The sequence below is a fragment of the Oryzias latipes genome, chromosome 1, assembly GCF_002234675.1.
Source record: "Oryzias latipes chromosome 1, ASM223467v1".
Lineage (NCBI taxonomy): Eukaryota > Metazoa > Chordata > Actinopteri > Beloniformes > Adrianichthyidae > Oryzias > Oryzias latipes.
This window is the reverse complement of record NC_019859.2, coordinates 4,434,694-4,450,117: the sequence shown is the minus strand read 5'-3', so window position 1 is coordinate 4,450,117 and position 15,424 is coordinate 4,434,694. Positions and strand designations below refer to the sequence as shown.

At 39.0% G+C, this 15,424-nt stretch overlaps 1 protein-coding gene across 1 annotated transcript in view; it reads right to left on the bottom strand.

Annotated features, from left to right (window-relative positions):
• The window catches only part of LOC101154755 (integrin alpha-L-like), a 19,548-nt gene extending 4,124 nt beyond the window's left edge, over positions 1–15,424 (bottom strand). Inside the window, exons 1-24 of the mRNA XM_023954550.1 lie at positions 15,295–15,424; positions 12,043–12,166; positions 10,147–10,238; positions 9,739–9,818; positions 9,556–9,664; positions 9,338–9,468; positions 9,104–9,246; positions 8,845–8,995; positions 8,526–8,661; positions 8,346–8,419; positions 7,461–7,578; positions 7,226–7,368; positions 6,835–6,981; positions 6,560–6,757; positions 5,542–5,672; positions 3,466–3,623; positions 3,211–3,377; positions 3,013–3,129; positions 2,136–2,206; positions 1,921–2,062; positions 1,690–1,788; positions 1,491–1,570; positions 1,335–1,415; positions 420–495 (exon numbers count right to left, since the gene is read on the bottom strand). Of these exons, the coding sequence (XP_023810318.1) occupies positions 420–495; positions 1,335–1,415; positions 1,491–1,570; positions 1,690–1,788; positions 1,921–2,062; positions 2,136–2,206; positions 3,013–3,129; positions 3,211–3,377; positions 3,466–3,623; positions 5,542–5,672; positions 6,560–6,757; positions 6,835–6,981; positions 7,226–7,368; positions 7,461–7,578; positions 8,346–8,419; positions 8,526–8,661; positions 8,845–8,995; positions 9,104–9,246; positions 9,338–9,468; positions 9,556–9,664; positions 9,739–9,818; positions 10,147–10,238; positions 12,043–12,166; positions 15,295–15,334 (2,808 nt within the window). The 5' untranslated portion in view covers positions 15,335–15,424. The remainder of the gene's footprint in view (positions 1–419; positions 496–1,334; positions 1,416–1,490; positions 1,571–1,689; positions 1,789–1,920; positions 2,063–2,135; positions 2,207–3,012; positions 3,130–3,210; positions 3,378–3,465; positions 3,624–5,541; positions 5,673–6,559; positions 6,758–6,834; positions 6,982–7,225; positions 7,369–7,460; positions 7,579–8,345; positions 8,420–8,525; positions 8,662–8,844; positions 8,996–9,103; positions 9,247–9,337; positions 9,469–9,555; positions 9,665–9,738; positions 9,819–10,146; positions 10,239–12,042; positions 12,167–15,294) is intronic.

Below are 15,424 nucleotides of genomic sequence, written 5' to 3'. Positions count from 1 at the left end.
ACATTTTAATCATAGAAACCTTCTGTTATTTAATGCTGTTGGATATGCTTTCAGTCAAGTAACATTTCATCTTAAGATACTTGATATATTTTTATTAATAAAAGTGAAACGAACTATAAAAACTAGTGAATAGAAAACACTTAAATGAGTTCACACACAAATCACCAATGAATTGCATATAAACAGCACAATAGTCATGTTCTCTGTTAATTTATGTGTTCTTCGCATGGTTTAGTCTAACTTCTTCCGTAGTTGACATGGTTCATTTGTGATACATTTGTAAAAATTTCACGTACAGACCACAACTTTTTTCACTTTTTCCACCTATATTCACGTATGACCAGTTTTCATCCGTGCAAAATGTACATTGTGGCTATGTGACATGGCCTTCAGAGGGAAGGATGCTGCTGGTGTCTCACCTGGTAAGTAATGACCATTTTTTTGGGTTTTGTATCCTCTGTTGTGAAGTTCAGGTAGGTGACACTCTCCTCTTTCCTATGAAAGAAGACTCGGTTAAACAAAATTCTTTTGTAAACATTCAATAACTTACAGGATCTGTGTTTGTGAAATTTTGTGAAATATTTAAACTAGGGGTGTAACGATCAATTTCACTAACTATTCTATTCATATTGTAATTTGGGTTTGATTTATACGATTCATTGTCGATATTGGTTCAATCCGATTCTCTTACCTAAAATGGATCCAGGACATCTTTTGCCCAAAATTCAAACAGTGTGACTCAGAGATAAATACCTGGCTACTGAACAGTGCAGGTAAAGTTTTGCAGATTCTTTGTATTTCTTCAAAACAATGAAGTGTAAATTTAATAGGCGTAAAAACAAACAAGTAAACAAGAATTAATGGCAAATCCATTCACATTTCATAAAGTTCAGCCCACTGTTTTTTCAAATTAAATAATCCAAACGGAATATTATTAGAACATTCTACCACACTGCATGGCCACATGTCTTTGCTAAATTCAAAGAGTTTCCACACGTTGAACTGGAATGATGGTTGATAATTTTCTGCCGTCATCATGTGTGTATTGTTCGCTGTGATGGCAGAAAAAAATGTTCATCATTACAGTCCATGTCACTTGGTCATTTTTACGTTAAAGTAAAATAAAACCTACCGCACCTCAATTCAAATGCTATTTTGCCATATCCATAATAATACATTTATTTCATTTTGAAACAGTTTTATAATGGAATAGTTTGATTTGAATCACACCTTGCCGCAGACAGATTGATCTGGTTGGATAAATCAATTCATCAAATGATCAATTGATTGTTTCACCCCTAATTTAAACAGTTGATAAGAAAAGGAAAACTTACACTGCGATCACCATCCTGATTTCATATTGTACCTTAATGGTTTTGGTCACAGAATCAATCGTGCTGGAGTTTGTGTTATCACTATGGACACACAGTTGTCTCAATTACAGAAAACACTTTGGCAATGAACCGAAATGTATTAGCTCACGTGCATACCTTTTGCCAAAGACGGTCATTGTCATTGTGTCATTCCAATCAATATCCTTAATGACATGGAAAGACGACTGGAATGTTGCCTTGATGGAAACAAGAGATGCTGATGTTAGCCCTAAACAAGCCCGAATCAAACACACTGGAGAAACAGCTAGTTTTGACTCGTTTTAGGAATGGTGTCAACATGCCTATCGGAACTCACCTTGGAGCCGCTGCGGTACACAGGACGGCTGATGCCACACTGAGTTCTGTCAAGCACTTCTTTCAGATCATAGCACTCATACAAAGTTTGTCTTGTGGCCTTTTAAAGGAAAGAAAAAGGCTGAGTTCAAACCCTTTACATATATATTTGTGACAGTTTTTTTGATGGATCAATGCTGCTGCCAAAAACTCTTAAGAATGACCCTGTTCATAGACAGAAAGTTTGAATCACCTTTGTGACATTCATACTGGAAAAGGAAAGGCCAGGAGAGTGGAGCACAGTGAGGCTGGTGTTGTACGAGTCGTCCCCTTTATTGACCAGTACTATGGAAACGTTGAAGTAACTCTGGTCGGACACCAACAGCGTTGGCGTCCTTGTAGATTCAAAGAGCATCTAGTCAGAGACAGTGGCAGAATGGCTGTTCCGTGTATGTTGAATATACTTACATGAAGTTGAAATCAACTTCCAATTCTGCAATGCAAGTGTCATTCTTCTTGCATTGTTTCTCAAATGGAATCTGTTAAAAAAAGAAAAACACTATTAATTTTGTTCAACTTATTCCTGCCACAAGCCTAATCATAACCCTTTAACACCAGAGATTTCACAGGCGATACCTGAATAACACACGCTCTTGACATGCTATAACTCTTTGACTGTTAATGTAGTCAATGTGAATCAGGCGATTCTGGTGCAAAGTTGCTTTTCTCTGTGTCAAGTTTGGCTAATTTGTCTTGATTGCGTGAGCACTTCACTACTATAAAGTGTTGTATATCAGCGCAAGGTGACTTTTCTCCACTTCAGAACCCTCTGGAAATACATTGCATAAATGAGTTATGGTAGTCGAAAGAATATCAACACTGGAGATGGACACCAGTCAACACTGCTGTTAACCAGGATGATTAAATGTCTCAAAATGGATGAATGTTTCTGATTATAATTAGTGTTTATTCTAGTGAGGTGAAGAAACACACAAATGCAACTTTTTCCCTGATCTATCACTTACAAAAAAAGTAAAAATGGGATTAGTGCCCAAGCAGGAGTTTATTTAAGTTTTGGAAGTTCTTTAGAAAGAAAAAAAACTACAATAATTCATGACATAAGTTTAAAAAAAAAACTTTACATAGTTGTTATACTTTTAATTTTGCTCAATGTTTTGTTGGATTGTTGTCAGTAAAAATTCAAGGTTAGAATAAGAAAATTAATCCGACCTGGCTTAACATTACCCCACTTGTTCCAACATCTTTTGAAGAATGTATGCTTTTTAGCTTTTTTAAGGCATGACCCCCCCCCCTTACCAACTACAACATTTTTCAGAGTACACACCTCAAAAATGGAATCCTTCTTACTGTCCACGTTTAGGACAGCACTTGCGTTGTCATTATCAGGCTGGGAGAAGCTTAACTTAACGCTGATAGGGGATAGAGTGTCTTTTACACATTTCTGCAGACAAAAAGAGGAGTTTAAACCAGTGTGGACATACCTGATAAAGTTTGAAAGGCAGTATTTTATGAAGTGGCATACCGGCATGTAGGCTGAATGGTTGAAACACGTCACTTGTGTGGTTAAGTTGCAGTGCATGTGAAGACTCTTGGTTTTCTTATCAGTTGGGTTGAAGAATCCTCGATGGGTTTGTCTCATTAAATCTATGCTGAGCATGTACAGGATTCTTATGGCGGAGTTAGCTTTTTCTACAAATACATACAGAAGGTCCCAAAATCATATTATCAGCCATCCATTTTTAAAAATATATTTCATTTATGAGTCTGGTTCTTCTACCTGTTACGCTCTTTGTTGCCTCTTTCAACTCAAAACACGTCGTTAGATTAACCATGGGCAGAACTTCATGGGCATGGCTCACGCAATCGATTTTCTCGATACTTATCATTTCAGGATGGAATGACACAGAAGCTGCAACATTATAGACTGGCTTGGAGCTGGAACACATCCCATGAAGGAAAATTGTTCAATTAGTTTATGTCAAGCAATCACAACAACAAAAAAAAAAACAAGACAAAACATCTACGGTGCATAGATTGATTGGAACATAAAGAAAATAAAAAATATGAAAAAATGTATGTATGGCACATAGGATATCAGGATTCAATTCCCTGGGGGATAATAAACAATAACATAATCCAGTGTGTTGGTTCTGTTGGAATGCAATTACTCAAATAATCCTGATGAGATTACATATGGAAACGGTTTGCTTTGAAATCCACAAAGTTTACTGCAAAGCAACTGGTAGCGTAACGTTCCAAAATCCACAAATGGCAACTAATTTCACAATTTCAGATTGAAGAGGTACAACTCAAATAGAAGAACCAGAACACCAGGCCAGCGTAGGGGCTGTATCAAACTCCCAACCAGAACTTGTCTTTCTGAGGGATGAACATCTGAGAACAGAATCTTGTGATCACACGCATGAAAAACTGGACAGCACTGAGCCCTGACATGATACACACCCACTGGTTAAAGGCTGGCTCAACTCATTGCATTGCATGAGCGCCTGGCAACACAAATGAAACAGCTGCCAAAAGATGGAACTAGCCCCGAATGGCTAACGGAAGGGGGAACAATCCTGATCCAGAAGGATCCCTTATGCATCATTGCAACCAAGACAATTGGGCACATGAGTAGAACAGAAGAGCTTTGGTGGAGATACCAGAGGAGTCAAAGACCAAATCCTTGTTGACAGAACAGCCACTGAAGACTGCAAGTCATGACTTACCAACCTGGGCATTGCCCGAATTGATTACAAGAAAGCCTATGACTTAATGCCATACACATGGATCGCTGAATGCTTGGAGCTGTACAACATCAACAGGTTTCTAAAATCCTTCATAATAAACTCAATGAGGTTGTGAAAAACCACTTTTGATGTCCATGAAATGTGACATATACCAGGAGATGCTCTGTCCCCACTGAGTTCTGCATAGTTCTGAGCCAAATGGTTAACTAGACTGGCTACGGATACTGACTCAGGAATAAGTTTCCTCTACATGGATGATATAACGCCATACACTAAGAGTGAGGGTCTACAGTACTGACATTGGGATGTCATTCGAGCTTGAAAAATGCCATTGGAGGATGTCAAAGAGAGCCTAGGTAGATTACACAGAAGGAATCTCACTGTTAGAAGGAAAAATAGCAGATATTGAGGACAATTACAAGTACCATGGGATACCACAGGCATTTGGCAACCTGGAACAAGCAACAAGAAAAGATGCGACCACCAAGTACCTCCAACGAGTAAGGCAAGTCCAGAGAAGCCAGCTCACAGGCAGGAACAAGACCAGAGCAATGAACTGGTATGCCCTGGTAGTTATCAGATATCTTGCAGGATTAATAATTATGGCCAAAGGAAGAGTTACAGACCACGATGTTTCGACAGGAAAGCTCTTCACTAAACATACCAGCAACTAAAGACTGTATGCTAGCCGCAGGGAAAGAGGCTGAGGACTTGTGAACTATAGGATGTATGGGAGGGCAAGCCACTATATGGGATGTATCAGAGAACGCTAACTTAAATGGCTGATATCAAAAAGTTTGACCAATAGACACCTTGGTACTTTTACATTTAGTACACACACACATAGCACACTGAGCACTTTGACCATGATTGTCAATTTAGTGTTATTTTTCTAAGAAATCCAAGTGTCACACTGTCTGTCTGGAGGATTGTTTCCTCAACATTCCTAATGATCAGCTGTGATGCTAGTTTGATGTCTAACAAGAAAAATGTTTTAAAAAAAAACTAATTAAATTTATCTTTACAAAAAAGTTAATGATCAAGTATTAACTCTAAAAAACCATGCATGCAGGAATCGCATACAGAGTTCACTATAGGCATACCTTAAAACAACAGCAGCTCCCTGTGATCCAACCACAATGTCTGGAAGCCCATCATTTCCAAGGTCTCCATGTCCATCAATGGCTAGCCCAAACAGCTTCATTGCAGGTTGAAAATTCTTTCCACTGATTCTCTGAAACATGAAGAGAACCTTTTTCATATTTATGACATTTTTTACATAAAATGTAGTAAGGGCTTGTTATTAAACAGTTTAAATAGCTTTTTTAAAAACTGCTTTCCTGCTTGTTTTAAAAGTGATAATTCATATCTTTGATTCCGATTTTGTCTGTCCTAAAAACACGTTGCTCATTTGAGAATAAAACTACAGATTTAGGATGTGGAAATCTGTAATTTGGGAAAGGCAGAGATTAGAGTAGAGATTAGTTTTGCTTTGCATCTATAGAAGCAGGTTACGGGCAATTGAACTAGGAAGTATTGTGAGCGCTGGAGGGGCATTACAGACCTTTCACACCAGGGGGGAGTCTCTGCTATAGACTGAGGAAATAATGAGTCCTGCTGGAAACCTAAGCAGGAGCCCATGGTCTTTGCGTTAAATCCACCTAGGAGCCAGTTCGTCTCGAATCTTTTAGTTTCACATTGAACATACCTTAATGTTTTCAATTCCAGACATCTATCCATTGTCTAAACCTGCATTCTTTTTATAGTGGGTCACAGAAATGCTGGTTCCAACACAGCTGATGAAGGGTGAGGTACCCTGGGCTGTTCGCTGTGCATCGCAAGGCCTCTTATCAATTCAGTTTAGTTGATTTATGAAGTGCTAGTTTGCAGCTGAGATTGTATCAATGTGATTTTTCAAAAACATTAACAGTTCAGTTGTCTTGGCTGGATCTTGAAATTGGACATTTTTTGCTGAATTTCTGTTGCATCCCCTTCAAACTTTTCTCTGAATTTGTTTGTGTTTGTCCCCTGAAGATTAAACTAAAATCGAGGATTGAAACAAAATTGATCACATTGATCCATTTGCTTAAGTAGATGTTTCAGACTCAGTCTTTTTGTCACCTGGCTGAAGGTGTGGCGTATCCCACTTTTTCGATCTCCGAGATATATGTACACGGCTCCATGGTTATCGTCTTCCAGAGGGGCGCCAACTGCTACGTCTCTGAGTCCATCTCCGTTCAGATCAGCGAGACTTGCTAGGGTGGAGCCAAATCTCCCCATGGATGGAGCCGTCACATTCAGCTTCATTTCCAGTTGCAACTACAGGAAACAAATGTCCTCTGTTTCAAAATCAGTGTGTCAATAATGCTGACCCTTTCAGTCTCACGATGACCCACCTGATCAGTCAGAGTGTAGACATAGACTTTTCCCTCTGTCTTTTGTAGAGGCTGGTATAACATTGGAGCTCCCACCAACAGAAAGTCAGTGCTATCATCCAAATCAATATCTACAGTGCAGAGCTCCGCGCCAAAATAGGAACCAACCTGAGGAATATAATGTCTGTATTAGTGGTGCTTTAGGCAATTGAAGTGCTTTCTGAAGTTTTCTGTTAATGCTCAGGTTTGTGGTGTTGCCAGGAAGTTCAGTGGTTTCCTCTTAGTAATCATGAAAGTGAGTGAACTTTTTTTTTTTCAGAAAACTTTCCAAGCAGCATCAAGTCATTTGCCGAGCACAAGTAATTTTACCTTCTCAATTTGAATTCCAGTAGGTATAATTTTATGGAGTTACCTCGCTCCCCTCTAGTCTCTGCTGTACCATCCATTGTCCTCCAGTTCGATTGAAAACCACAACCTGTCCAGTGTGCTGAAACCGGGGAGCGCCTGAGAAATACAGAGGAACTCCATTCCTCTCTCCAGTGGATAAGCTGAATCCTAATTATTGACCACCAAGATAGACTGATATTAAACATTAAAGATAATTTCAAACAGGCACATGTTAACTAAGCAGAATGTGGAAAGTTTACCCATGTAGGAGTCCATTTCCATGTATGAATCTAAAATCTGTTTTTCATGTTGATGATGACGCTCTTCCAGAGAACCACGCCAGCTGTTTGATCCCACTGAGCCCAGGACCAGGGTGTCCTGTCAATGGTAAAGCCCACTTAGAACACAAACCTCTCATCCCAGGTTGGATAGTTATTGTTTCTTAATCAAGACATTTTTACTCCACTTTGCCTCCAGTTGTAACGAGTGATCATAAAGTACTGTAGGTTTAGATAAAAATGTCTGGGAAATGTGAGGATAAATGTTTTCTGGTTGTTGGACAGGTTACACTTTTAATGTGAATGGATGGAAAGAAAAGATGATAAGTGGCATTGGCCAGGCACCCCAGTCCTAACAGGTGCACCATCAGTTATTGTTCTATTAAATCTATTTTATATCAAATATTAATTAAAATGCAAAAATGTATGAAGTCATGAATCGTGAAAATGCTTGATATAGGATTTTTGGTGATTGAATTTGGTTTCTATGTGGTTTTACAAATCTGTTCTTGACAAGTATCATTTTGTTTTGATTGTCGTTATGGTGATGTGGGTGTTGGTGTCAAGCCAGCAGGCTTTCTGTTTAGATATGAATCTTTTATGCTAATCTAGTAACGATGGTAGCATTGCTAATAAACTGTGCAACATACAACATTACATTTACAGGATTTACCGAAACCATTATCAAATATCTGATGGTAAAGTGTTTTATTTTCTGCCTCTTGTAGTTGACGACACGGGTGGGTTGCTTAGGCATTTTTTTTACCTTTTGGAAAAATTATTTCATGCCCTTTTATGCTAAATATGTCCACATTGATGTTTTCTTGGAATCATTAAAAAGTGCTGGTAGTATTTAGCATCACTCACCCTGTAATAGGCAGCACTGAATCCACTCTGAGACATTTCATTAGTTAAGTCTCCTGCCAGAGCAGCTTTGGACCCTGAAAAAGATCACGCCGGGTTACTTACTACTTACTGATGGAGGATGGAAGATCAGATACAAACTTGAAGAAAAGGTATAAAAAAAGAAAATGAAAAAAAAACTACCTTCCATGTTGAAGATCTTATTTTGGAAGTTTTTTAAAATCCCATCAAGGCCCTGATAGTCCTCAATTTTAAAAACATTTTTGTCCTTTGGCTCTGAAGCAATGGGTTTAATTTTCTCCATGCTGTCAATTTTTACCTTAAACCAAAAAACTGAAATGATAACTTTGCCAAAACACCATAATGGGTCAGACATTTGATATCTTCAGGACAATAAATCTCACACATTTACTAGACTGTTGATGTTTCCTACAAATTTTAGCAAACAGCTTCTCCACTAATTCAACAAACACACGTTTCTATTTTTTTATTTATAACTTACCCCGATGACAAACCGAATGATGTTCTTCTCCTCATATGTTTTAAGACTTGCTTTCTTGTGAGGATCACTGGGATCTCCGTCCGTGATGAGAACCAGAACTTGAGTTGCATTAGGGGTGGCACCCGCTGATTTGTTTTCAAACAGGTTGGTTCTGGAACCAACATCAGTGACACTCGTCACACAGAAAGCTTTGTGTAGCTTTCACTTCACAACAATATCAAGTTTGAACAGCTCTCTCACTAGCTGTGAAGTTACTCACAAGATAAACTGAAGGGCTTCATATGTGTTGGTGAGTGCCATCATGTGCTTTTCCTTCTTCAGTTTCTCCATAGCTCTCCCTGCGGCGTGGTCATTGAAGTCAAAAACTGTCCTGAAGGTGGTGGAGAACTGAACTGCTGCAAACTGAAGCACGAGTAATAAAACATCCACATTACTGATGATAACAATGTGACTGATGTAAACTAATCTGTAAATGTTGCGGCGCTTTACTGACCTTGATTGTTGTGTTGGGTAAACTTTTCATTATACTCTCAATGAAATCTTTGTTTTTTTCAAAGTCTTGTTCAGTCATGCTGCGTGAGCCGTCAAACAGAAAGACCAGGTCTACTTTATTCTTGGTACACTCTGGAAAAAAAAATGTGGTTTAGCACATTTGATTTAGAGCAGAGCAAACATGGACAGGACAGACTACGTCATTTCCAATTCTGTCACCTTGGAAACCTGGTTTAAAAATGGAGGAAAGATTATCTTTCATGCTAAAACACCAACTGTTGAGGTAGGAGTTCCCATAGCATTCATGGACAACACTTGGACTGCACACCTAAAACAGAAGATGAAAGAGAAATCCAGTTGGAATGTCCCCTAAAGATCCCTCAGAATGTGAGGAGCTCTTACTGTGAACTCGGATCCATTGGGTTTAGCAGCTATTGACAAACCCAAGTGCTTGATCACAGTCGTGTTTGATTCCGGAAACTCTGTCAAAGTAAAATTGAAGTAATCAACAAGCTTTGTGGTTGGCTACATTTATAAATAAAGTTTAGCCTCAAATACAAAAGGGGTTTGTACAAATATACACCTCATGTGTCAGAAGATTCAGAAGATTCATAACCCCTATTGTAAAAGTAAAATGTCCAACACAAGAGACATTCAGCTCTCATCTGTTTGCTCAGCTGTTGGACAGAACAAATTTAGAAAAAAAAGCTTTGTAGTCACATTCATCAAATGCTCCCTATTTACATTTTATTTAAGTATTTTTGTTTTATTTATTTGATTACGGGGATTGAGAGTGTTAGAGGTTCATACCCTCTGAAGTCTGGCAACTTGGCTTTCCTTCGTGGCTGTATTTGCATATTTTCCCAGATCCGTTTAAGCTCAGAGGTGCCGTGATAATAATTCTGTGGATCACAGTTAAGCTATCAGGTTAAGGAAAGTACATATGGTTACATATATTAGCCACATGACGTAAAACTTACAATACTCACAATAATTTAGGGATATTGCAGAGAAACTTGGGGAATGTTGTAAACACAGTGTTTCACTTCACAGATTTTCAGGATACAGAGGTAATGATATTAGGGTGAAAGAAACACCGTGTTTTCTGTTTTCCACATCTTAGTCTCATTGTGTACAGTGTGTCTTACCTATCGGGGCCAAAACCACGATACTCTTAAAAACAAAAAAACACTTTTCAATGTGACATCAATGCCAAGATGCTGTGGGTATAAAAAGCTGATTTTGGCAGCAAGTCATTCCAAGTTCATCATTCAACCATGAAGGCACAACATTGTGTGTGCCTTCTGGTTGGTAGTAGACAGTCAGATGTTTTAGGTGAACTTGGTGAGTCTCAATGTATCATCAGCACCCTTGCATCAAGACACAGAACTACTGGCAGACCCAGAAGTGGAGCCCCACCATTGACAGACCATCACCATGATGGTTTACCAAACGCCACACAGCTGCAGGCCCGTTTACCAGATGTTAGGGGTACTAGGGTTCCCAGACAAACCATTTGACTCAGAGGCTTTGACTGGAATGCCAGACGACTGTTACAGGTGGCTCCACTGACACCAATACGTCACAGTGAATGTTTTGAGGGGCCAAAAGACCATGTGACCAGAGCAGCAATGGTCTACTGTGCAGTTCACCGATGAGTGTTGGGTCACTTTGCACAGAAATGATGGTTGTCAGTGCTGCTGGAGAAGGCGAGGTGACCAACATGCCAAGGTCAACATGGTTTCTAGAGTTGGCTTTGGTGGAGAAGGTGGTACAGTCAGGCATCACCAGTCAGACTAAAACCCATTTGGTTATTGTTGATGGTCCAGTCAGTGCACGTTCTTACCTCAGGAACATCATTGTCCCCCAATCCCACCAGCTCACCCCCAACTTCCAATCATGGATGATAATGCTCCACCACATGGTGCCAGAATAGTCACAGTTGGACACCTGGAACTGAGAGTGTCTCATATGGTCTAGCCAGCAATGACCTCAGACGGGCGGCCGTGGTACAGTGGTAGGGCGGTCGACCTCCGATTGGAAGATTGCGGGTTAGATTACCGCCTTGCCCCTCCATGTGTCGAAGTGTCCTTGGGCAAGACACTGAACCCCACCTTGCCTCTGGTGGAAGGTTGGTGCCAGTGTTCGGCAGCGGAGCCGCCACCAGTGTGAGTGAATGGGTGAATGTGTGTATGGGACTGTAAAGTGCTTTGGGCCTTTGAAGAAAAGCGCTCTACAAGTATACGCAATTTTCCATTTACCTGAACCCCATAGAGCAGGCCTGGGACCAACTGAAGCAGAGACCGGATGATCTGACCTCACCTCACCTCCAAGTGACCTGGCAGAACTTGTGGAAGAGTGGAACGCCTCAGAGCAACATCATGAGGTTAGTGAGGAACAGGACACGTCCCTGTCAAGCTGTTATTGAAGCAAATGCTGGAAAACCCTCTTTTGACATGGTCAGTTTCTGTTACTTGGGGCTATCTTCAATAGTGTCTTAATTTTTTGGGTAATAAATCTCAAACTACTAAAAATGCAGTTTCTTCTCATTAGTAATATCAAAAGTAGCTTTCATGCATTTGATTTAAATTCATACCACATCAGAAAAGCAATATCCCAAATTTATTGTGAGTAGTTTGTCTAGTTAAACCATAAGCGATCATTAAAAAAGGGCTTGCTGAAAGTTTTCAGCAAATAAAAACATACCCCATCTTCTCAGCTGATTTCATCTGAAGCACTTTATATCCAAAAAAATCATTCTTCTCTCCAGAAAAGACTTTGGGATTTTTTGTTCCAATGTTGAAAGCCAAAGAACCCGGGAAGACTGCAACTAAAAAAAAAAGGTAAATGTTTGATTTGACTATGACAAGTATGATTTGAACCTTTATATGTTTAAAAAAAATCAGTGGCAAGTTTTCTTTAATCTATAATCTATGCTGACAAAAACGAACACAAAAAGTTAATTATTTCTAGTTTTTCTGTGGAATCAAAATGAAATTAATTAATGTCACACAAACCAGGAAGACATAGAAACAGTTGTTTAAAGACGAGACATTCAAGTTATAGGGACTAAAAAACGGCATTACTGGAAAACATGGAGAAAGAAATCTCTACATAGGAAAAGGTGAAGTAAATAATTCCAACGACTTAATAAAAAGCTCTTAATTTGAAAAGGTGGGTATTAGGTAGAAGAAGTGGGATATGTTTGTCTGAGGAGTTGGTTGAATTGTAAAGTGTTGTGCAGATTCTTGGTGTTTGTCTTCAAGCACAACTTTGCACCATGAAGGCTTTATTTGAGAGTATTTTATTTTGAAAGGATCTTCTGCATATGCAGCTGTCAAAAATCAATTCAATTTTATTTATATTGTCCAATATCGCAACACAGTTGTCTTAATGGGCTGCACACTGATAATTGCACAAAAACATAAAATCCAATCTCTGACTGCCAAACTAAACAGACTAAGCTAACTGGACATCCCTGTCCTTAAACCCTCCTTCTCGGTGTCTAAAAGAAGGTAGATTTGTTATTTATAGATGTAGATACGAATTTAATCAGTCATTCAGTTTCGAAACCTGTTTTTTTTTCTTTCTCCCTTTTTAGGGTCACAGGGCAGCCGCAGCCTAAGACAGCCGCTCGTGGGTGAAGGCAGGGTGCACCCTGGACAGGTCGCCAGTCTGTCGCAGGGCCACAATAACATACCCATACACACTCGCATCACACCGAGGGACAGTTTAGAGATGTATGGGACGGTGGGAAGAAGCCACGCATGCGTTTCGGAGAACTGGCGAATTCCAAACAGAAAGGACCCCCTTTGGTGATTTTGTTCCAGGTCCCTCAGCCAGGTTCAAGTCCTGGCTGGGGGACAGGTTTAAGTCCTATTTAATTATTTACAATAATTAAATTTGCTGCTTTTAAATATTGTAAATACTCAAAAGCTACAATTATGTATAAATGAATGGTTTAATGTTCACAAAAACACAAAGTTTATTTTTTAAATGGTGAACTGGGACTTTGTTGGGAGAAACGCAGACATGCTGCTGAAGCTTTAGGTTGATGTCATGAAATGAGCGGCACCCACACGGCCTCGGGTATGCATTTGTCTTAATTCCGGGTAGATAAATGTACTTGCAAAAATAACATGTTTCCTTTTTAGTGTGCCGACGGTAATATATGATCATATATGGATGAAGTTTACTCTGAAAGGCTTGAGGAAAGGCATGATATAGGCTATGTAAGCTTTGTTTACACCGCCCTTGGCAACCTGCTTTCAGGTGACCGCTTCCAAAGAAAGGTCAATGTAAACCCACATCAACGCGCGTTTTGGGCTTCCTCGTTCAAAACTTTCACGTTAACTCACAGCTAAGCATTTTTCCACAATGATTTTCCAGCTCTACGTACAAAACTGGCATCCAGTGAGTTCTTGTTGAAAGTTAAATCCGGTGACCTTTGACCAATGAGGAACTCAGATTTGGTAGGGACGACTAGATGGCATCGCTTTTAATTCACCGAACTGCCAACCGTTTGATAAATCAATCATTACAGAGACATTTTACAGTTGTGGTTTTGTGTCCGGCCAAAATGATTCTTTCAATTCTCAGAATAGAGCTGTGAAAAAAAAAAAATATTGGAACAAGATTTGCGAGAACGTTACCGCTTTGGCATTTTGCACCAAGACTCTTCCAGCTGTAGGTTGCGGACATGAGCTAGTAAACAGTAAAAAAACAGAAGAGGAAGCCCCACCCTGCTCCTTCAGTGTGAACACCGTTATGGTGGAAGACAAGAACTTACAATCGGTGTTTTTCTTAAATGCGCGTGTAAAGCCCAGAATTTAGCTTCATCCAAACCGAATTAGTCAAATTAGTTGAGGCCCCAAAAAAAAGTTAAAGGTTATTTTAATGATGAAAGTCTGAAATTATAGGTCAGGATTGGTTTTCAATAGAACCCTTTACAAACCCAGTTATTCTGAACCTTTCAGGAAAACAGCAGCTCATTTGAAACTTTTACACATCTTTCAAGATTTTTACACAGACTTCAACTCTGCAAGGACTCTTAACTGAGGGTTTTCAGACTGATATGTATGGCTGTAGTTACCGTCGACGGTCTCTTTTTACCTCCTTCTTTGAAGCAAGAGTTACCTACGTATAAGTAGGGGTGTAACGATGAGTCAATGAATTGATTTATACTCCAACAATCGAACCGGATCCATCCGTCTGAGGCAAGCTGTTAATCGAATTGATCTTTACTTTTATAAAACTATTTCAAAATAAAATAAATCATTTATTCCAGTGTGTGTAAACATGTGACCATAGCATGTGGTCTAATGTTCTGTTATAAAAAAAAAAAAAAATAACAGTGGGCTGAACTTTAGGAAATTAAAATGTGAATGGATTTGGCATTAATTCTTGCTTAATTGTTTTTTTTTGCGGATCGTCAAAAATAAATCAATAATCGGATGAACAACCACAACTTATGATATGAATCGAATTGTTGGCAAAACAAAGCGCTACTCCCCTACTTATAAGAATTAGAATAATTTAAAAAAAGTCAGGAAACATTTTAAAAACAACTGATTCACTTTAACACAAATACATTTTCAATCATTTTGTTTTCTTTGATGATCTTTGGGAAAATAAACTTTAGTGTAAGATGAAAACGCCAGAACTAAAGCGAATCTTTGTGGCTTTGTCTGTGCTAGAACCGTTACACTGACTCCATTGTAGGATTTCCTGATTTTGAAGATAACCGCCTTTCTTTCACTCTTTGAGGAGGCACAAAACAGAAACACTTTAAGAAAGTGTTTTGTTTTTGTTTTATTTTACAAGAAAGAGGTAGAACGGTCAGAAAAATGAGATCACACTTGGTTTTTTGGCTCCAAATTTGTATTCTGTATTCTCCCAAAACCCAATATAAACATTATTTTGTTTCCTACTTGAATTAAAATTAAAATGTTGTCCTACCTGCAGCCCAAATGCAGCAGATCAGGCAGATGTCAAGCATCTTTTTTTTGGGTGGTGGAGAACTGTTGCATGAGCCTCATGAGAATGTGAGCATGTACTGCTTCCTGAGAATATATTGTCAAGGGTGTTT